General features: G+C 36.4%; 1 protein-coding gene across 4 annotated transcripts in view; it reads right to left on the reverse strand.

Annotated features, from left to right (window-relative positions):
* Positions 1–23,859, reverse strand: part of LOC110026577 (transcription termination factor MTERF5, chloroplastic) — an 87,442-nt gene that overhangs the window by 48,312 nt on the left and 15,271 nt on the right. For 3 of the 4 annotated variants that reach the window (XM_020727562.1, XM_020727560.1, XM_020727563.1), the window contains exons 2-4: positions 20,477–20,614; positions 20,027–20,272; positions 14,256–14,366 (exon numbers count right to left, since the gene is read on the reverse strand). In XM_020727562.1, coding sequence (XP_020583221.1) covers positions 14,256–14,366; positions 20,027–20,272; positions 20,477–20,614 — 495 coding nt within the window. The remainder of the gene's footprint in view (positions 1–14,255; positions 14,367–20,026; positions 20,273–20,476; positions 20,615–23,859) is intronic. The other variant, XM_020727561.1, reaches the window with a different exon arrangement.

Raw genomic sequence — 23,859 nt, forward strand, 5'->3', positions numbered from 1 at the left:
ACATATATATATATATATATATATATATATATATATATATATATACATATATATATATATATATACATGTATATATAAATATCCTTTCTATCTGATACGGATGTCGTCTTTCCCCTCTACTAGGGTTTCGCCTCATGACGAACCCTAGCTTTCTGCTACACAGATCTCCCATCTGCTACATGGATCTCTAGCATTTCTATTTCCCCGTTTCGTGTTCGTGGTGCTCGCGTCATCGCGCGGTTGCTTTTTGACGGCAGGCTCGCGTCTTCGCATTTCTTTCCAGATGACAAGGCAGGCTTGAGTTTTTGCATTTCTTTCCAGACGGCGCCCCTCGCGTCGTCTCGGTTTGGCGGCAGAGCTGCTGCTCTGCTTGCAAAGTCGCAACTGCATTCTCGTTTACCATTCTCGCCCCTCTTTTGCGATATTTCCTCACAGAGTGACTGACACCGGCCAAGGTGATGGCTTTTTCAGGAGTTCTTTCCTACGCCGCCGCTCTTGCCGGTGATAACCCCGCTCCCGCCCCTCTTTTGAATATGTTTCCGCAAAGTTACCATGATACTTTTGCTCTTGGCGTTGAAACCGGATTTCTCAAAAAAACATTCCGTAAAAACGGCAAACCAGCAATCTTTCTCATAGAGGCCGAGATCTTCACCCTAGCTGTGCCCTGCCGACTGTTCTTAGTAGGTAGGTTTCTTTTTGAAAACCCTAAGCTAATTCGAAAGAAGGGGGTTGGAAGATTGAAAGGGGGTTGGAAGATGAAGCTGAAAGGGAGTTGGAAGATGAAGCTGAAAGGGGGTTGGAAGATTGGTAAATTGGATGGTCGGCACATTCTCATTCAATTATCAAATGATGAAGGCTACGCTCATTTGTTTGCAAGAAGACTCTTTCGAATAGACAACCAGATGAAGGTTTCAAAATGGACGATGGATTGTGACCCTCGTACTGAACCTCCTACCATTCCTGTTTGGCTGTGCTTCCCAGGTTTGAAGGTTGACCTTTACGATCAAGTGTTCCTCTTTACTTTAGCGATGGTATAAGGTAAACCTCTCAAAACTGATACGCCTACCGTGAATCTGACTCAGCCTTCTGAAGCCTGAATTGTGATAGAACGGGATATTACTTTACCTTTTTCGGGAGAGATATGGATTGACACACAGCATCAGGGTTTTTGGCAGCAAGCAAAACTAAAACAGATACCTCTTTATTACACCCATTGTCGTATGTTTGGACACACTCTTTGTTTTTAATTGCATCCGAATCTAAAACCTCCAAGCTAAAATGCTACTGGATTTGCCCCACTTCATACCTGTCTCTTTTCCGCTCCCGAGTAAATTTCACAGACTATTGAAGCACTGGTTGACACGATGTCACCTCTCTCTCCCACTACCGGAGACAATACTGTTTTTGAAAGGCCAACACAAAAATACAAATGCAACATGTGGGAGGGCCCAAGCATGGCACCCTGCCCACACAAAAAATCACAAATGGTTCTAAAACTAGAAAAAAATAGGAAAATATATTATATACTAAAATAAAAAGTCTGACAGTGCTGAAATACATAGTGTCAAGTGGCTCAAGAGCAACCTAATTTGGTCTTGCCTCTGCCTCTAGTATTAGGGTAGGAGCAAGCTAATAAGCTGGTAAGATGGTTGTCATTGCTAGTAGTAACTAATGTATCATCCAATATGTTCCCGTGCTGGAGTCGGCCTCCATTCTTCTTCTTCCTCCTAGAATAGACCTGTCATTCCTCTTCCAAAGAATCAGTCTGATGGGGTGGTAGAACTGAAGAAGAAGGATTACCAACCGTATTACCCACAATAGGTTCTAGTATATGTGAAGTATGAGTTGCCTCTACATCGGATACTTCTTGAAGAAGTAGAGCTATGAGGCTCTCCTGATTATCAGTCTGAACACTAGCATTTGTAGGTAATAGTCCATCAGTATTGCGTTTTGTGGGGTTTGAAGGTGTCAGCATCATATCACTCGCAGTAACGGCAACAGCAGTATCATGGGGGGTTCCTCAGGGGCAATAGACACCACCTGTCTAGTAGTATCCTCCCCAGGTGGAACTAAAATGTTTAGTGTTGTGGGGTTAGAACCATCCTTATTCACTTGAACCTTAGATTTCAAATTTGGATGAAACTTGTGGCATTTATCAAGGACATAACTAAACATCTTACAGTGAGTACAATATGGGGGTCTATGCTCCATGACGATTTGTTGTCAATAACCATTATGGGTTGTGCCCAGCCAGACTTCAGTAAATCCCTTTCCACAAGTATTCTGGGCACCGAGGGTCTGCTTAGGTTAAAGGTAGGCAGATCTAGTTTCAAAGGATCCCCAAGAATGACACCTGATGGTGAAAAAAATACAACTTGAGACCAGATAAACTAAATCATACCGATATAGTGAGAATTTAATGATTTGGGTCGAAATCAAAAGACCACTTGAGTAGCTTCACAGGTTTACCAGCAATGCTAAGATATTTTTTAGAGAAAATTTGAGTGTAGTCTTCAAGCACGGTTAACTGAATCAAGACATGTCTCTCATCCATAAGCCTTACTTTCCACTTCCCTACTAATTTGAGGTCATCAAAACTTTTCCTGATAACCTCCATAGGTGGGTGTCCACACTGAAATTTCCCCTCCCAATGAGAGTAAACTTGAATTTGTCAATCAATGTTAAAATTTCTGATTCTAAGAAAAAGAGTATTGCATTCCCACTTTTCTTATTTGCATTCTTAATGAAGGGGCAGCTACCTGTACCATCACGATTCTCCTTATAAATTTAAGGCAATACAACCACCGTCTCTCCCTGAGGAATACCCATAACGTGGGCAAAAGAGGTTTTGTCAGGTTCACCACCCAAAGAAGAAGGAAGCTTCATCCAGAAGCTTTGCAAATCGGGCAGAGGGCCGAAGAAGTCGGGGTGCTGATGTAGACAGAATTGCAGAAGAGTCGAAACCTCAGTTCGACAAAGCACGCGAACGGCTGTGATGCGAAGTATGGCACAGACGCGAAAGGCTTTATCTTGTCTTATCGCACGGGGCCTGAGATTCGACGTCTTGCCCTAGTCGTTCGAAGGAAGTGAGTAGCTTCATGCGTGAAGGTGGAGAACCGATTGAGCCTTGAAGCGAAGAACCAGCCCAACAAACCCTAGTCGAGCGACTCTGATGCGGGTGTCACAACAGAAAGGAGGTGTGGGTGTGTGTGTGTGTGTGTGTGTGTGTAGAAATATAAGTGTCACGACCCGGTTCGATGGTTAAAATTAACTATAATTATCTACATTTTGAAACTTTTCAATACATATAAAAGTCACTAATCCACAAGTGCAATAAAATCTAAAGCATCTATAAATAATAATATCTCAATCCAGTACTGAACAGTAAATCAAAAACTAATAAAAATAGTAAAGAAAACTTTCATCAAGAAAAAAATACCTAACAGCAGTAGTCATTCTCTGGTAAATAAAGTCTCTTCTACGAGACATATCAACCTAAAACTTTTCTTCTCCTGAAAGAAAACACTTAACTTCAACTTTAAGTAAAATTTAGCAAGTAATTATAATATAATATACATTAACCAAAAGAAAATGCAGTGAATTTCATTCAGACTTTAAATTTATCATTTCTCATTCCATTTTAAGAATTTAACATTTTTAACATCTTTAATAGTCATCACAGGACTACTGTCTTACTTGAATCTATCCTAAAACAAGTACCCGAAGACACATCTTTATCATTTCTTTTAACGTGCACGAGTACAATGCATCACCTGTCAATATCATCTGAGGGTAATCATATATGACTTAAACATTTAACTTTCATTTCATTTCATTTAAATTATATCCTTTTAAAGACTTTAAACAGTCTTTTTTATTCTCCTTCCATTTTCTTTCATTCTTAAGCTACAACATGTATACAAACATAATATAATTGGCTAAAGCATTAAAAAAATTCTTTATTTAATAAATTTTAAATTTAAAACATATAAGAAAATAATTACTCACCTTGACTTAGAAAACCTCTGAAAAGTTTATTACTTCTCTTCACTTCCTACCACCTAAACCACTAAAATGTGCATATACTTATAATAACCTCTACTAACCTTAAAGTTCTTAGTTTTTCTCAATATTTGAGAATTCTCAACCTTCTACATTCTTCTGATCACATAAAAAAAAACTTTAATTTAAATAATTATACTATTTCTTCTAATAACAATATACGATTAATATTTACCTCATAAGTTGCTCGGATCAATCCTCCTAGCCAGTACGCTCCTTCAACTTCTCCTTCGAATATGAAATCATTAATTATTAGTCCCGAGTTTTAAATAAAACTACCCATAAATATTGTTATTAATAACCCTCGCACATAAATTTTATTTACATAGTAAAATATTAATTAACTTATAAATTAAACGTACCTTATATGTTTAGGTCGGCCTCTCCCCTATCTCACACTCAAGCTCAGGAATTGTAGAGGGAGTCTTCTCATCTTCTTCTCCTTCGCGTAAACAATGTCGCTACCCTCTTCTTCTTCGCACAGTACGACGCAAACAGCACCGCATAACTAGACATAGACGACACTATTCTTTTCTTCTTCCTCTTCTTCCTACTCTGTGCGAGTACAACGTCGAAGTCTCCTTCTTCACCTCTGCTTCGTACGGTGCCAGTGCTCGAAGCCTTGACCTCTTCCCTTCCTTGACCGATCCATTAGGGTTTGAGGTAGATAACATGCGTGCAAAATTTCTCCTCTTCCTCTACACGCAAGCCACACGATCTTCTTCCTCCTTTTACTAGGGCTTGACGCCAAAATAGGTAAGAAACAATCTCTACTCCCTTCTCTTCTCTCGCACAGGTTGACATAAGATCCGCTATTGCTTCCTTCAATTTCTCTTCCTCCTCCCTATGACTTCTTCTTTACTCAGCTAGGGCACAACCTCCTTTCTCGATCTTTCGTCTTCTCTCTCGCTCGTTCTCTACATTGGTTCGAATGAGTAATAGGACTCTTAAGTCTTAACTGAAGGAGTTCTTATCCTTCGTGTCTATTCAATTAATTGCTATTATTATTATTATTATTATTATTATTATTATTATTGTTGTTGTTGTTATTATTTCATTTTATTTATTTTTTTTTTTAACTTCTTATTACAATCTCCCCTCCTTATAAAATTGTTCTCGAAATTTGAAAATAAACAGAAAAGTAAATATACCTCAAGAGAAAAGTTGAGGATATCTTTCTTGCATTGCTGAGACCTTCTCCCAAGTAGCATCTTTCTCTTATTCATCACTCCATAAAATCTTCATAAATGGAATCTCTCTGTTCCGCAGTTTCTTCACATCATAATCCAGAATCCTTTCAGGCACTTCAACATAATTTAGATCAGACTGAATATCAACCGAGTCTGCTATCACCCTACTAGCTTCATCTGTAATATACTTTCCGATGAAGAAATGTGGAAAATAATATGCACTCTCTGCATATGTGCTAGTAAAGCCAATTAGTAAGCCACCTTTCCAATCTTCCCCACAATCTCAAAAGAACCGACAAATTTGGGGCTCAATTTTCTTATCTTCCTAAATTGTTGCACACATTTCAATGGACTGACTTTGGTAAAAATAAGCTCTCCAACTTCAAACTTAATAGGTCTGTGCTTGCATCATAATATTTTCTCTTTCTATCTTGTACTGCTCTCAGTATGTCTCTGGTCAGTCTAATTTCTCTATAGCATCATCAACCAAATCACACTAATGATCTTTCTTTCACCTCAACATTGAGGTGTCCTGCACTTCCTTCCATACAGGGCTTCATATGAAGTCATCCCGATGCTAGCCTGGTAATTGTTATTATAGGCAAACTTTACAAAAGGTATATGTGATTCCCAATCTCCCCCAAAGTCAAGAACACATAACTTTATTAGATCCCCCAATACCTAAATAGTCCTCTCTGACTGTCTGTTCTTTCAAAAGGTGAAATGTTGTACTGAAAGTCAGTCGAGTGCCCAAAGCTTCCAGAACCTTCTTCCGTAATCCAGAAGTAAGCTTGTCATCTTTGTTAGAGACAATAAACTTCAACACTCCATACAACCTCACAATCCAATCCACATATAATTTGGCTAGCTTCTCAACTGGATATATCTATCTAAAAGGCACGAAATGAGTAGACTTAGTCAATCTATCGATAATTACCCATATAGCATCCCGACTCTGACGAGATCTAAGCAAATCAATCACAAAATCCATCACAATCTTCCCATTTCCACTCTGGAATAAGTAAAGGCTACAACTGACCTCTAGAATACTAATGTTCGACTTCACTAGCTAACATGAAGGACGCTTGACAACAAATTCTGTCACACTTCTCTTGAATCCTAGCCACCAAAATGCTTCATTGAAATCCTAATACATTTTATTGCTCCGTGGGTGAATAGTATATCCAAATAAATTTCCTTCCTCAAGTCTGCAACATCTAGAACATAAATTTTATCTTTATACCTCAATAATCTAGCACATATCTCTTCAAATTGACTGGCTAAACCTGTTCTAGAACTTTCTGAATACTGCTATTTTTTATTAAAGAATTTTCAATTCTGCCTTTAGAGTTGGTTGTACCGTCAACAGATATAACTAAGTCATGTTCATCACCATAATTAACTATAGTCAGCCTCAGTCTCTCCAGGTCGTCAATTAATTGCTTCTGTTAAGTAAATAAATAATTCAAATTATTAGAAGCTTTTTTACTCAACGCATCAACTAAAACATTTGCCTTATCTGGATGATACTAAATATCTAAATCAGAATCCTTGACAAATTCCAGACATCACCTCTACCTCAGGTTGAACTCTTTTTCTGTGAAAATATATTTCAAACTCTGGTGATCAGTGAAAACTTCACATCTAACTCTATACAAATAATGCCTCTAGAACTTGGGTGCAAAAACAACTATAGCAAGCTCCATGGCATGTGTAGGATAGTTTCTTCCATGATTCTTGAATAGTCGTGATGCATAAGCAATGAACCTACCTTCTGCATAAATACAAAGCCCAAGCCCCTCAAACATGCATTGCTGAAAAACTGAAACCCATGAGAATCGGAATAAATGGCCAAAACTAGAGCATACATTAAACAAATCTTCAACAACCGAAAAGCATCCTCACAACGATCAGACCAGTCAAACTTCACCACCTTCTAAGTCAACCTTGATAGTGGCATAGCAATCTGTGAAAATCCCTCAACAAACCTCCTGTAATAACCAACCAGACCTAGAAAACTACTGATCTCAGTAACAGTAGTAGGTCTTGGCCAATCTACAATCGCCTAAACCTTATTCTGATCAACAGATATATGTTGTATCCACTGATAATGTGTCCAAGTAAACCCACACTATTAAGCCAAAATTCACATTTAAAAAGTTTGGCATAAAGTGTATTCTCCTTCAAAACTTATAGCACAGCATGTAAATGATCTGCATGACTGACTTCATCCCTTAAATACACCAGAATATCACCAATAAAGATGATCACAAAATTATCCAGAAACCATCTGAAGAACCAGTTTATCAAGTCCATGAAAACTACTAAATCATTTTCCAGCCAAACGGCATCACCACAAATTCATAGTGGTCATATCTGGTCTTGAAAGCAGACTTCTCTAGGTCTTCTTTAATCCTCAACTGATGATAGTCTGACCTCAGATCAATCTTTGAAAATACTGAAGCCCGTTCCAATTGATCAAACAAACCGTCAATCCACGACAGTGGATATTTATTAACTCTTAGTTTATTCAACTCTCTGCAGTCAATGCACATCCCGAGGCTCTCATCCTTCTTCACAAATAATATTGGAGCTCCCCAAGGTGAGGTGCTATGTCTGATGAATCTCTTATCTAGTAATGTTTGCGGTTGGTTCTTCAGCTCCTGCAACTCCTTAACTGTCATTTTGTAGGTGCCCTAGATACAGGCTCAGAACCTGATAAGAGTTCAATATTGAAATCAATCTCTCACAATAAATCATCCAGAAACACCTCTGCATATTCTCTTACCACTGAAATATCACCTAAGGATTTCACTTAAAAGTATATGTTATTTGAGCAAAAAACCCCTGACATCCATGATTCAACCGTTCGCAAGATTTCATGCAGGTAATTATTATAGATGTCAGTCCTCTCACCAGAAAATTTAACTTTTACTCCTCAGGTACATTTATTTTTAGTCTTCTTATTGCAATCAATAGTGACAGTTTTCAAACATCTTATCCATGCCTAATATCACATTGAATTCCACCAAAGGCAACACAATAAGTTTGGCATAAAAATCCTTTCCATCAATCATAAGCTCACCTTACATGATTGATCAACTTCCAGAAAAGTGTCATTTGGTATTCTAACTGATAATATCACAGACATTGAAATAATATTCAATTGTATCACTTTAGCCAATTCATTGGCTATAAAAGAATGTGATGATCTCAAATCAAATAACTATTGTCACCGACTCTAAAGATATATGATACATATTATTTAAAATCATCCATTAAACATTTAGAGGACTTATTAATCAATTTAAACCCTTACTTATTTTATGTATGACATAAGATGAATCCAATGATGCTTAAAGTGTACTGTTTAAAATTGTTAAAAGGAAAACATACATGTAATGACATCAGGGAAGCCCTTACTTTCATACTGTGATAATGCATATACTCCGGGCTGAACATTTTGTTGTCTGACCTGTATTGGCACTGACCCTGATGATTTAGCTGCCCTCGAAATACCATAATGCCTCTGAGTGGTGCAGCACTATTCCTAGAATCTGCTAATTTAGAGCAATTCTTCGCCATGTATCATGGCTGGGAACACTAAAAGCATGTGTTGGATCCAAATAGACACTCACCCTCATGTGAACCGCACACTTGTCAGACATCTTCACTTCAAATTGGGTGTCAGCGCTGCTGAATCTATCCTTCTTAGCACTTTTACCAACTGACTAAAAAGATTACTTCTGAGAGCCCTGAGAAAAAATGGATCCCTCTGAAGTATTTATCATTTTGAACCTCTTTAATAGTCATCACAGGATTACCATCATACCCGAATGTATCATAAAAAATGTGCCCGAAGGCACCCTCAAAATATGTCTGAAAACAACCTAAAAAATGTACCCTAAGATACCCTCAAATTTGCAACCGAATACGCACCTTTACCATTTTCTTTAAAGTGCACGGGTACATTGCAACCCCTGTCAGTACCATCTAAGAGTAATCTTGTATAACTTAAACATTTATCTTTCATTTTATTTCATTTAAATTATATCATTTTAAAAACATTAAACTTTTTTTTTCCATTTCCCCTTTCATTTCATTTCATTCTTAAGCTACAAAATGTATACAAACATAATATAATTGGCTAAAGCATTAAAGAAATTATTTATTTAATAAACTTTAAATTCAATATATATAAGAAAATAATTACTCACCTTGACTTAGAAAACCTCTGAAAAATTTTATTACTTCTCTTCACTTTCTACCACCTAAACCAATAAAACGTGCATATACTTGTAAGAACTTCGTTTTAATGGAAAGACTTAAATGTAGTTAGCTTATTTAAAGATGCAAGAATGATTAAAAACACTAACCTCTACTGACCTTAAAATTGTTAGTTTTTCTTAAAATTTAAGAATTTATCAACCTTCTACACCTTCTCATCATATAAAAAAAATAATATTAATTTAAATAATTATACTATTTTTTCTAATAGCATTATATAATTAATATTTACCTTATAAGTTGCTCAAATCAATCCTCCTAACTCGTACGCTCCTCCAACTTCTCCTTCGAATCCGAAATCATTAATTATTAGTCCTGATTTTTAAATAAAACAACCCATAAATATTTTTATTAATCGCCCTCACACATAAATTTTATTTATATAATAACATATTAATTAACTTCTAAAATTAAACATTCCTTATAAGTTTCGATCGGCCTCTCCCCTAGCTCACACTTGAGCTCAGCAATTGCAGAGGGAGCTTTCTGATCTTCTTCTCCCTCATGTAAAAAATGCCGCTACCCTCTTCTTTTTTGCAAGGTTCAATGCAGATAGCACAGCACGACTCAACGAAGACAACATTGCATTCTTTTCTTCTTCCTCTTCCTCTTCCTCTTCCTCTGTGCGAGTCCAACGTCGAAGTCTCCTCTTTCCCCACTCTGCTTCGTATGGTGGCACCGCTTGAAGCCGTGACCTCTTCCCTTCCTCGATCGGTTCATTAGGGCTTGAGGTAGATAGCACGCGTGTGAAATTTCTCCTCTTTCTTTGCACGCAAGCTACACGAGCTTCTTCCTCCTTTTGCTAGGGCTCGACGTCAAAAAAGGTGAGAGACAATCTCTACTCTTCTTTCGCACGGGTCGACATAGTACCCACTACTTCTTCCTTCAATTTCTCCTATTCCTTCCTACGCACAACTTCCTTTCTCGATCTTTCTCGTTTTCCCTCACTCTTTCTCTACGTTGGTTTGAATGAGGGGTAACGACTCTGAAGTTTTAACCAAAGGGGTACTTATCCTTTATGCCTGTTCAATTAACTGCTATTATTATTATTATTATTATTATTATTATTATTATTATTTTTAACTTGTTATTACAATATATATATATACATATATATATATATATATGAAGGATGTCGATGGGTTGGTGCTCTGCTAGGGTTTCGTCGTGTGATGGCGATTCTTCGTGATTTCACTAATTTCGTCGCGAGGTTTGGTTCTCCGATGGGGGAATTTCATTCGTTCGCTAAGGTGGCTACGGGTAGGACTATGGTAGTCGGCGCTTCTCCCACTTTGGTATTTCCCCAAATTTTCCACGATGCTTTGGTTGTTTCGAATGAGGGTTTTCTGGTAAAAAAGGCTGGTAAGAAGAATGGTAAACCTGTTTTTTTCCTTTCTGATGTGGAGTGCGCTACACTTGCGGCTACCTGTAGGCTCATATTACGTCAAACACATAACTACGAGAGACAGTTCTACAGGTGCCAATGGAAAATCACAAACAAGCGTGACTTCTTCCGATGGGCAGACAAGCTAGCAGATTCCACCACCGATAGTGATCGGAAATGGATAGTATCCCTGGAGGACGGTCTGGCCCGTGACATACGTCGTCTCCATTTTAAAAATAATATTATCATATTATTAAACGTTACTTTAATAGTCTTTTTCTTTATTTTAGTAATAAAGATGCTCACTCTTAAGTGAGATATATATTATATTTTTTGTAATGTTCTGAAGTGAATTTTTGCTTCTAAAGTATTAAATATATTATATGAAAATTTTGTTGCAAATAACATTATTATACAGTGACAGAATAATTATTTGTCAAGAAACAGTTATACTGCAACTGTTTTCAAATAACAATAAACAAACAGCCAACCAACTTAACTGTAATAGTTTTTTAGGCAGCTGAAGCTGCTCCAAACAGACCCTAAAACAACATCGAGCTAACCAAAGCAGTGAATACTCACACTTCTAAACTACAATAATACAAATGAAAAAGAAAACAATATGCAAGTTAAGATTTAATAAATCAGTATAAAATATTTGATAGTTTAACAATTTGATCACTTCCAATATTTCAAGTTATTCAATAGGTTGTACTATATTAATATCATGCAAATATTATCATACATCTTTATAAATGTTATAAGAGCACCGTCTAAAATTTTATATCAATTTAGGTATTTCAACACCAATAAATCAGTATAAAATATTAGCATTCCTCCACAGTATCATAAAGAGATAACTTCATCATAGTCAAGCATGCACATACAAGCATACTATAAAAATCACTATCTATTAATGATTATTTCATTTTCATTTGCTTAACAGTCAAAATACTTATATAACATTTAATATTTATGATAATTTAAACAAAGATGAGTACACACATTATTCCTACAATATGAACAAAAATTCTATAAATCCAAAATCACGAATATATAATAATTTCAATATAACTAGTGATAGTATCAATAATGCATTAAGTCTAGTAAAAGCAAAATATTATTATAGTATAAAAAAATGAATACTCATTTTGATGACAATTTATTTGTTCATGAATTTGCATTGATCTCAACTCTTCAAAAATTGATGTCTATAGTAAACATGGTATTCATATTACAAAAATTTAATTTACTAATAATATTATAATTAATTATTAACTTTACATAATTTAAGTATCAATTTCCATCGTTTTATTTTATGAAATCCTAATTAACTTTATTTTGCTATTAAAATTCATTAATAAAATTATAATATAAACCCAAACTTTTCATACCAAAGTTTGCTAGGGTCAATCTTCCTCCTCTAGTTGGCACACATCGCCTCCTTTTATTCCCCTCCAATCTGAAATTCTAAGCCATGAGTCCTAATTTTAAAAAATTTTATATTAACATTACAATGTGTGTGTGTATATATATATATATATGTGTGTGTGTGTGTGTAATTTTCTTATTAAATTAATTAATTAAAATTATTTATAGATGATTTAAATCTCGGTCAAGAGCCTAATCCGCACGAACCCGTCTTCCTCCTCTGTGCGTGTGATGTTGCTTCTTCTTCGCACACAAAGGACACTCAACTTGTTCTTCTTCCCACTTCTTTTTGAAGCTGCCCCTCTTCTCCTCCTCTATTCCTCTTTTATTCTTCAATGGTCGGCTAGGGCATGGTCGAGTGCCTGTATGCACACACAGAGCATCTCTTCCTCTACAGGGCTCAATGAAGCGCGGTAGGCTTCACCCAATAGGGAAAACCGCAATAACTCCCCTCCTCCGAACTTCGCACTAGAGCAGCTTAACTCTACAGGTAAGTCGACTTCAACCATTGATAGAGCGAAAATATCCTTTTGTTTTCCCGAGTGCTCGCTTCCTCTCCCTCTTCGGCTCCCTATGGTATTTGAAACAAGGCATCACATTCAATTGGAAGAAATTTTATAAATATTAGATGTGTGAATTATTTGCATCATGTAATTGAAATCAACTATCTCACCAAATTAGAGTATTTCCTAAAAATGGATTTTTCTTGCTTCAACCTCCTTGGAGAGTAAATGTTTTAAATTGACTTATGCTAAGAAAAGTATAGATAGACTTAAAAAGAATTGGGCATGTTGTATAACAAATTATCTTTATTAAAATTAAATGAAAATATGGCACTCAATAGAACACAATGGAGAAAAATGATTCATGTAGCAAGCCTCGCTTAGTGCGATAAATGCTTGTTTTTGTTGTTGTTGTTGTTGTAACCTCCTTAAGATATTGTTCTTCTGTAAACAGTCTAATAGAAATATTAATTTCCACAATTTGCTACCAATTCCTAGATCAACTAGGAATTAAATGGATCAATCTTAAACAACAAATTTTATATCAAAAGAATACCTCCTTCTTCAAACCTTTGGCCTGCAACTGAAAACTAAAAAATCAGATTTATTCCCTGAATTCCCAAATTTTTTTGTTTCTCTTCATTTTCTTCTCCTCCATTCTTTCCTTTAAACTTTTCTTCTTCTTACACTTCTCTTCTTCTTACCTTCTCTTTTGCTTTTTCTCTCTATTTCCTAGTTTCAAGCACCAGCCATAGTTAACGGGAGAATGGAATGGATAAAGAAAGCAATGTTAGGTGGCTTAAGATAAAGTTTATACAACAAACATGCAGGAATGCATACATACATATATATGTATGTATGTATGTATGTATGTATTTGTATGTATATTGATCACTTTCTATATTTCCTCTTTTTTTTGGAACCTTTTGTATGTGATGGTTATCGTGGGAAAGGGTGCCATGCATGGGCCCTTCCACACAATCTTTATGTATCCTTATTTTCTTTTAATATATTAGTCTTTGGGCTTTCTCAAAAATATATATATTGATCACAGTTGGGGCTTGTTGCTTGCAGCAAAAAAGCAGTTGGGTGAATAGCAGATTTCATCAAGTCTTATGAAAAAAATTTTATATGAAAACTAATTAATATTTGCTGATATCACAAAATTTAAAACACCTATCTTTACACATCAAGGGAACCTACCAACCAAAAAGAACATGCATTTCTGTGTATTTGTTACAAAGTAACGTTAGTTGATGACAATTATAATGAAATCACGAACCAACAGGTACAGCACAATTTATTTGTGAAGTATATATTACATTAAAGTGATGACAATTTCATCTTGTTTCAAATCAAATAGAAAACTTTTAATGCATAATAAAAATAACCTAATACCTTTCTTCCAGTGAAGAACTCCACAATGTTATCGTAATTCTTCTGAACACTGGATGAAAGAAACCATGGATACTTGATAAGTATTTTGCCAATATCTTTCTCAAAACCAGCCTAGAGCAGACAATAAAATTTTATAAAAAAAAGGTTTATAATGTTGAAATCAAAATTTGGGATGTTCATAATGAAGCAAATGCTATGTGGGACAAAGTAACAAACACTATTTAACAAGTAGCAAAATATGTACTTGGAGAATCAAAAGAAAAAATTTCTATAAATAAAAATAGTTGGTGGTGGAATATTAATGTGCAAGAAAAGATAAAATATAAGAATTTATGTTATAAAAATTGGTTTAAATGTAAAAGCTTAGATAAAGAGGAAAAATATCAAACGGCCCGCAGGGAGTCTAAAAGAACAATCTGTGACGCTAAAAAAATCTGCTTTTAATGATCTTTATAATGGATTAAATACTGAGGATGGTGAAAATATATATGTATAAACTAGCCAAACAAAGAGAAAAAAAAAAGAAAAAATTTAACTCAAGCAAAGTGTACTAAAAATGAAAATCAAAAAATATTTTTCTTAGACAAAGATATTCAGCATAGATGGGCGAGTTATTTTGATAAACTTTTTAATGAAGTTTCTGAAAATATGATTGACCATAGTGATCTTAAGATCGTTAATAATAATAAAACGTTTCAATTTTACCATCGCATTAGGAAAAAAGAAGTTGAGGTGGCTTTAAGGAAAACCAAGGTGGAAGGTCTGTTGGACTTGATGATATTCCAATTGAAGTATGGAAATATTTAGGAGATTTGGGAGTTTCTTGGCTTACTAAACTCTTTAATATTATTTTAAAAACTAAAAAGATGCCTGAAGAGTGGAGGGAGAGTATTTTGGTCCCATTTTTAAGAATAAAGGAGATGCACAAGAGTGTGCAATTTATAAAGGAATTAAGTTGATGTGTGATACTTTAAAATTATGGGAGAGGGTAATTGAACATAGGTTAAGACGTATTACTAAGATTTCTCATAATCAATTTGAATTTATGTCAAGCGGGTCTACTATGGAAACTATACCTTTATGGAGAGGTTTGATGAAGAAGTTCAGAGATAATAAGAAGAATCTACATTTGATTTTTATTGATTTAGAAAAAGCTTACAATAAGTTTTCAAGAGATATCCTTTGGAGAGTTCTTGAGAAGAAAGGTGTTGATATACTTATATTCAAGTCATTAAAGATATGTATACTAGAGTTGTTACTTGTTTTCGAACTGAAGGAGGATTGACCAAATATTTTCTTATTTCTATTGGATTACATCAGGGATCGACTTTGAGCCCATATCATTTTGCTTTAGTAATGGATGAGCTCACTGGACATTTACAGGAGGTACTATGGTGTATTTTTTTTGTTGATGATATCCTTCTCGTGGATAACACGGGAGAAAAAGCACAGAAAAACTTGAATTATGGAAGTCTACATTGGATTCTAAAGTCCTTCATCTAAGTAGGACTAAAACTGAGTACATGGAATGAAATTTTAGTAGTAGTAGCTCTAGTGACAGAAGTGTAACTTTGGGTGATCAAATTATTAAAAGGTGTGAATGATTTAGATATCTTGGGTCTGTTGTTCAAAGCAATGGTGATATAGATGGGGATGTTAATAGTAGAATTCAAGTTGGTTGGTTGAAGTGGAAGAAATGCTTCGGGCCTTTTGTGTGATAGAAAAGTACTACTTAGACTGAAAGAAAAATTATATAAGGCGGTGGTGAGACCTGCAATGCTCTATGGCGTTGAATGTTGGCCTTTTAAAACAAAAGCAAAATACTAAGTTAAGGGTTGCCAGGTGGATTAAGTGGATGAGTGGCTTTACACTTAGAGACAAAATGCGAAATGAATATATTCGTGATAGGGTTGGTGTAGCTCCTATGAAGGACAAAATTAGAGAAAGTCGTCTTAGATGGTTAGGTTACATTAAGTGTCGACCATCTGATGGTCTGATTAGGAGAGTAGATGTTTTAGATTCGACTTATGTTAAGAAAAGCAGAGCTAGACCTAGGAAGACTTGGACTTATTGTATTAAAAATGACCTTAATTTATTAGAACTAAATGAAAAAATGATACTAAATAGAACGCAATGGAGAAAAAGGATCCATGTAACCGACCCCACATAGTGGGATTAAGGCTTTGTTGTTGTTGTTTTTGTTTTATATATAATGTTGATATCAGAGTTAACCCAATAATAGTAGGAAAGCGCATATTATTACTGAAAAAGCCAAATGAGTTAACCCAGATAATACTAGGAATTCAAATATTATTAGTGAAAAAGCCAAATAGGTGGTTACAACCAAACACATTAAAATGGAAATACAACAACACAACACACTCACAGTAGGGTTCGATCTGTGTGTGGTGGGGGTTGGCTTGGCAGTCGGTGACTGGTGGTAGGTGGTAGGTGGTTGTAATGTGTTGTTGGATTGCTGGAAACAGTAAAGGAGGAGCTGGAACTGTGATGGCTGAGAGGCAGAAGGCCTAGAACAACAGCAGCAAGAATGTGGAGGGCTAGGACAATAAAGAGGAAGGTTTGTGGACTGCAGGACTGCCAGAGTAGTGCTATCCTATGCGTGGGGACAGCGAAAAAGAAGGCGAATTAAGGGTGCTGGCAGCGAGGAGGAGGAAGTGGAGTTTCTGAGAAGGAGGTAGCAAGTCAGAAGGGAAGAGTGCAAAGAATGCTAGAATGGGGCCAAATCGAGAGAGAGATACAGTTGGGGCACCACTCGACACTTGGAGGAAGATCACTACCTCTGACCGAGAAACAGCCGGAGCACCACTTGACCTTGGACACGCCCTAAAAGGGAAAATTTGGAGACGTTGGTGGCTGTCCCAACAAAGAACTCACGAAAAACTGGCCTAAAACACAAAAACAACATGCTTATACTATGAGGGTAACTTAAGTGGCAATCCCATGGTAAGGATCGATCAACCTCTAGTTCACTAGACTGAACGGGTGCACGCAAATGATGGATGAACCGCCATCTTCGGTTTGCTACAATTGCACGTCTTGCTAGAACGACAGTCACGCATCCCGCATCACACAAGAGAGATACCCCGCGTCAGTCTCTTCGGGTTGGGGGAGCTTCGACTTCATTCGTCAAAGTTTTTGCCTGCGCATTGAAGGTGACGAAACTGTTGTAACCTCTTAGAGTTGAAGGTGCTTCAACCGCATTGATATGAGCATCGGAATTCCAATGTTAGTTACATTGTCCCCTAAAACACCTGAGGAATTTTCTCCAGTTATGAGTAGTCATCTATATGGGTCCAATCACCTGGAGGTATAATACTGAACTAAAATAGGGCTTCTTGTCACGTATATTCTACTGAATCCTCGCCAAATATCTCAAGGTGGCTCAACTTGATCTGCAGTGGCTTGAATCTCCCCAAACGGGGGTGATCATAGTGATAAGCTATTGAACAGGATGTCTTGAAGATCATTTAATTTACAAGCTCAATTTTTCAACTCGAGCTCAAGCTCGAATTCGTGGCTCAATAAGCTTAGCACGCAAGCTCATTAGCGAGTCGAGCTCAATCAGCTCATTTACACATTTAGTTATATGTAAGATTTCATCATCCATATGGGTCCAATCATCTGGAGATATAATACTGAACTGAAATAGAGCTTCTTGTCATGTATATTCTACTGAATCCTCGCCAAATATCTCAAGGTGGCTCAACTTGATCAGCAGTGGCTTGAATCTCCCCAAATGGGGGTGATTATAGTGATAAGCTATCGAACAGGATGTCTTGAAGCTCATTTAATTTACAAGCTCAATTTTCCAGCTCAAGCTCAAGCTCAAGCTCAAATTCGTGGCTCGATAAGCTTAGCACACAAGCTCATTAGCGAGTCGAGCTCAATCAGCTCATCTACACATTTAATTATATTTAAGATTTCTTGCAATCAAATAACTTAAATAAGAAATAACAAACTAATTTATTGATATAAAAAATAATAACATATTGTATTAAATTTATATGTACATTGATAATAAATTAAAATATGTTATCATTAAATATATAATCAAATATTCTAGTTAATCAAAGTTTATTTAAATAGCATATCATATAAATATATAGCATTTAACAACTTGCTTGTTGAACAACAAACAAGCTTGTTCATGAACATTAATAAATGAGTTAGACTATGTTTAAATTTGACTTATTTAACCTTCTAATTTAGAACAATATCTAACTTGTTTATTTACTAGTTTAAACAAATATGATTGAGTATCAAGTGCATTGGTACGTTTATAACCCAATCGACGATGGTTTCTCAAGCTCGGCTTCAATGCGATGGGCTCGACTTCGATTGGATCTGCTTGTGATAGAAGTAAAAACACTTCACAACCTCGATAATGTTGAAGACTACTCTCACCTATAACAATGAGATGCATTGAACTGCTCGTATCTGGAATGATAATGCTAAGATGAGGGTCATGGCTTCGATTTTGACATGAATTTTCAGCTTTGGCCTCGACCTAGGATAAAGATGAAGGAGGTGGAGAGGTATTTCTAATTTTGGTCCCATGTTGTGTCTAGCAGTGCCCCGATGTGTCCCGAGCTGTGTCGAACATAAGCAAAAGCTTCGACATGATTTATACCGTTTCAAACACATGTAGATCAGTATGCGTTCGTGTCCAACACGGTTATAGCAACTAGTTAGCCTTGTTGACGCTTTGTAGAATAATGTCTTCCTTCAAAGTGAGCTTGAAGAAGTTTACATGAAAATTCCACCTAGTTTTCAAATATCTTTTGCAGCAAACAAATTCTGCTAATTTAAAGGTTCTTTATGGCTTAAAGCGATTCCCATGAGCTTGGTTTGTCATACTCACCAAAGCAATCAAATAGTTTGGTTGCATACAGTATCAAGCTGGTCACAATCTTTATTAAAAGAACAATTGTAGGTAAGCTTAATGTTTTGGCTGTTTAAATAGATGTATTTGCCCTCACATAAGACTGTTAAAGAAATGGACAGACCTGCACCCTTAGCCAAAGAATTCAAAATTCAAAACCTTAGAAATCTGAAATCTTATATATTCTCTAAGCATAGAGGTGGCTTAATCACAAAACGGTGTTTAGTCTCACAGCACATATGTCTTTCTTATCCTAAAAGAAACGGGAACATTGGGATGTAAACTAGCATATACGCCCATGGAATCTACTACCAAGTGTGGAAAATAAGATGATTGCGCTCCCATGGATAAAGGTTGAATCAAAGAATTACTAATCGGTTTGGTTAGTCAATTTATGAATAATCCTACTAAAAAATACATGAAAACTATTTTTAAAGATCCTTGCAATGCTATTAAAAAAAAAACTCCAAGAAAAGTATTGTTGTTAAAAATAAGATTGAGGATTTTATAGATATTAAACGGATAAGTTTACTTATGGAACAAAGGTTCACTTTAGGGTATTTACATTTGGGTGGGAAAATTTAACCACTTGGCGTAATGAAATACAAAATGAGAAGCAACGCAAAAGTTCAGTATAAAGCCCATCAAACTATTTTATCAGCCTGCTCTTTCTACATTATAATTGAACCATCATTAAGTGATACAATAACAATCCTATAAAATAAACATTTTCAGACAAAATGTACCTCCAAGTAAAAAAATTGTACTTAAAATAGAAGCAATTAGAGGCCACAAGGTCACATAGCTGTTGATAGAAAACTAAATTCAAGTATTTAGCCAAAAAATTTACCAAAGGACACGTGCGTACCTTTTTCAACACATCCAACCTTGATTTAATATCATTCTCAATATCATAAAATATGATTGGTGGATATAACAAAAGGACACTTCTTATGCTTGCCATAGGGACTCCAACAAGCAAGAGAAAATCAGCTAAAGGCTTCAAATGATTTTCAATGGATAACAAAAGTAGCTTTGGGAAAGATTCAATAAGATGTGCAAAATAGGTATCTCCCTGGTCCAACATGCTCAAACCTCCATTTCTAGACTCCATCTGCACAGAAGTAAGACTTTCGTAAATATATTACAACAGGCAAGTATTCGTAGATAAAACTATACAATAACTTAAAAACTATAGTAAATGGTAGAAGAAGTTACTACAACATGCAGTTATTCATAGATAAAAACATGCCATAACTACAAAAAACCAATAGATTGTAGAGGAGGTTAATATCTGATTAGGCACAACACAACTTACCTTTTCAAAAAATGCTAGTGTCTCTTGGATATCATCATCTGCAAAAATTGATAAATGCATCATCATACGTCGAGCATTCTTTCCGACCACTGAAATATTTTCACTGCTTGAGGATAACATTTCTTTCACAAATTTAACCTACCAAACAGTTGTAGATACAAATTTAAAAAGAAGTCACAAAATCATGGCAAATCAAAAAGTTGAGATATTACACCAAAACTTGATCAATGAAAAAACTTAACAGGAAAAATAATAATTTACCATTTTACAATTATCATTCAATAAGATTTTTCATGGCTGCTTCCCCTTAATGTGCAAATAATTTTTTCATAATCATCTAAATATGAATGCCAAAAAAGAACAAATATATAGCTGACATTTGACATGTATCAATGTGGTGATAAGCAAGGGTAGCATGAAATAGATCTTTTCCAAACAAAAGGACAGATTATAGTGAACCAAGAACTTCACATTATTATAAGTCTCATCTAGACAAGGTACATAGAAAAAATTTTATGGATCATGGAATAAGATAATAAGAACAAAAGCAGAAAACAAGACAAAATCAAATGGCTAACTTAAGAACATACTTATCTATGTTTAAATCAAAATGAAGTAAATAAAAATTTCAAAGTAAAATTACAGAAACAGGGACTAGGAGAAAACATTTGAGGAATAATAACCAAGGCATCAAACCAATCTAAAACAATTGAAGAATATGCAAGAAGCCACTTTTAACAGAAATTGTGGCATCTTCCATGATAAGTACTGTAGGAAAATGGCACCTCCAAATCCCCCATTTCAATCTACCACCCATGCGCCTACTAAACTCACATCTCTCTCTCATTCTCTCCACGCATAAAAAACAAAAGATTCTCACCCAAAAAAGCATTCAGCTACAGCCCATCAATATTTTACTTAGTTGGGGAAGGGGTGATTACTAAATACCTCGTATATCCCCTATCCTTCAAAATAATTTCTCATTCAGGGATGCTACTTCCCAATCTCCGTCTCCCTACTAAGCAGCCAGGGAAGGAAACCAATTTATAGAGTTTTAGTGGACTGCAAGTAGCCAGCAACTTCCACTCCCCACCACCAACTTAAATTACTCCCATGTCCCCATACAAAATCTAATAGCAAACTAGTAGACGGCAATAAAAAAATACTTGATCTTTTGTCCTTTAGTCATGCTCTCAACTACTCCAATCCCTATAAACTCCCTCAGCTTAATTTACCGCCCAAACACCCACTACCTTCTAAAATAGAAAAAATAACCCAATGAACTCACCCATTCTCTTGAAAGAAAATAGCCCCACCACCCCTCCTGATACTGGAGTTGACCCAAACTACGACGCAGGACACAATTTTATTACGAACATAAAATAAGGTTACAATGAAAACTCAAAATAACAAAAAACAATAAACAAAACAAAAGCACAAAATAAAGGATTACAACTAATGACTCAACAAAGAAGACAACCAATTGATGAGAAGGGAGTCTGGCGAGGGGAGGCTGGATTGGCGGTTTCGTTGAAAGCCAGACAGGCAGGGTTGCTGTGGAAGAAGTAGAACAACAAATTGGTGATAGTAACGGCGTCAAACCACAGTTGGAGAGGTGCAGGACCGTCGTCGGAGGCTGGATTGACGGCCGCGGTGAAGGCCGGAGAGGTGGGGTTGCTGTGGAAGAAGTTGTACAACAGGTTGGCAATAGTAACGGCGTCGAACCGCAGTTGGAGAGGTGCATAAATGTCATCGGAGGCTGTGGTGAAGGTCGAAGAGGTGGAGCTACTGTGGAAGAAGTAGGACAGCAGGTTGGCGATAGTAGCAGCGTCGAACTGCAGCTTGAGAGGTGCAAAAACGTCGTCGGAGGCTAGACTGATGGCTGCAGTGAAGGCCAGAAAGATGGGGTTGCTATAGAAGAAGTAGGACAGCAGGTTGGCGATAGTAAGGGAGTCAAATCGCAGCCGTAGAGGTGCAGGAACATCGTCGAAGGCTAGAATATGAAATAACAATAGAAAAACAGAAGTATGGTAAGATAAATATCTCGGCGGGGTTGAGATACAGCTGAACAATCACCACCTCAGACGAGGGACAACCACAACACTACATTGACGTCAGATATAGCCCTCAAAAGGAAAATACCAAGGCTAACCTGAATTCAAATATCAAAAAACAAGACCCTTCACTCTAAACACAACTCCTATTTATAGAGAGACTTGATCCAATTAGAAAACACTAAAATAATGAGAATAAAATCATATTTCAGATTTTAGAAAAGACTTTTAAAATAAGGAATGAGAATGAAAATCATATTTCAATTTTAGGAAAGAATTTAAAATTAGGAAGGAGAATAAAAATCAGATTTCTGCTTTAAGAAATGATTTAAAATTAGGAAGGAGAATAAAAATTAGATTTCAATTTTAGGAAATGTTCTAAAATAGGAAAGTGCTAGGAAAGAAATAAGAAAAGAAGGAAAAGAAGGAAAAAGACAAATGAGGGAATAAAGAAACGAAGGAATAGAAAGGAAGGAGCTGCCTTGAGGACCAGTCAGTCCTCTCCCGAGCCCTGCGTCAATCTCCCGGGGTTGGGAGGGCCTCGACCTCACCTGTCGAAGCTTCTAGTCTCTTATCTTCAATTATGACAGCACCTGGATCCCGTTGTCGACTGTATTACCTCCCAATGCACTTGCGAGCACACCTCCATCTCAGTATGATCTCCTAGGAATGAAATCTCTTGCATGGTGGTGTCCATGGTGGTAGAGACTTCATTGTCACTAAAACCCATCCCTTTACTCTGCTAGTAAAGGCTCTTGTTTCCTAGGGTGCTACTGAGGAAAGTAGAATGAGGCGTTCACCGTCCTTAGTGAAGGAATACATGTTTCTGAATCTATCGTGTTGAGTTCTTTGGTCAAACTGGTCATCCCAATAACAGGTGGCAGACATGGACCACATCACACCGTACATGTTCCTGCAGTTGACTCCCTATTGAAAACTCTACTAGGCATTGTTGGTCGATACTGACCCAGTTTTTTTTCTTCAGCCACGGCAGTGAATATGGCTGGGAACGCCTCTAAGTTGTGAGTTCTGATTTTTTACCATCTGAGTCGTTGTCACATTCATACTGCTACTGTTGTCGATAATAAGGTTGCATACATTTTTGTTCCCTGTGCAGCGGGTATAGAAAATGTTGTGGCGAAGCCATTACGGATCCCTCATGTCCTCGGCCTACAAAATTCATCAAATCACAAGTGTTTCTCCCTCATCTGGTGGAAGCTGGTGCTCCTCACCTTGTTTCTCAGCTTCCTAGTCCTCGATAACCTCTTCCACGGCGCCCTGCTCGATAAAAGTTACAACTCTGCTCGTGCACAAATCCATGGCATTTGA

Source organism: Phalaenopsis equestris, unplaced genomic scaffold (assembly GCF_001263595.1).
Source record: "Phalaenopsis equestris unplaced genomic scaffold, ASM126359v1 Scaffold000381, whole genome shotgun sequence".
Classification (NCBI taxonomy): domain Eukaryota; kingdom Viridiplantae; phylum Streptophyta; class Magnoliopsida; order Asparagales; family Orchidaceae; genus Phalaenopsis; species Phalaenopsis equestris.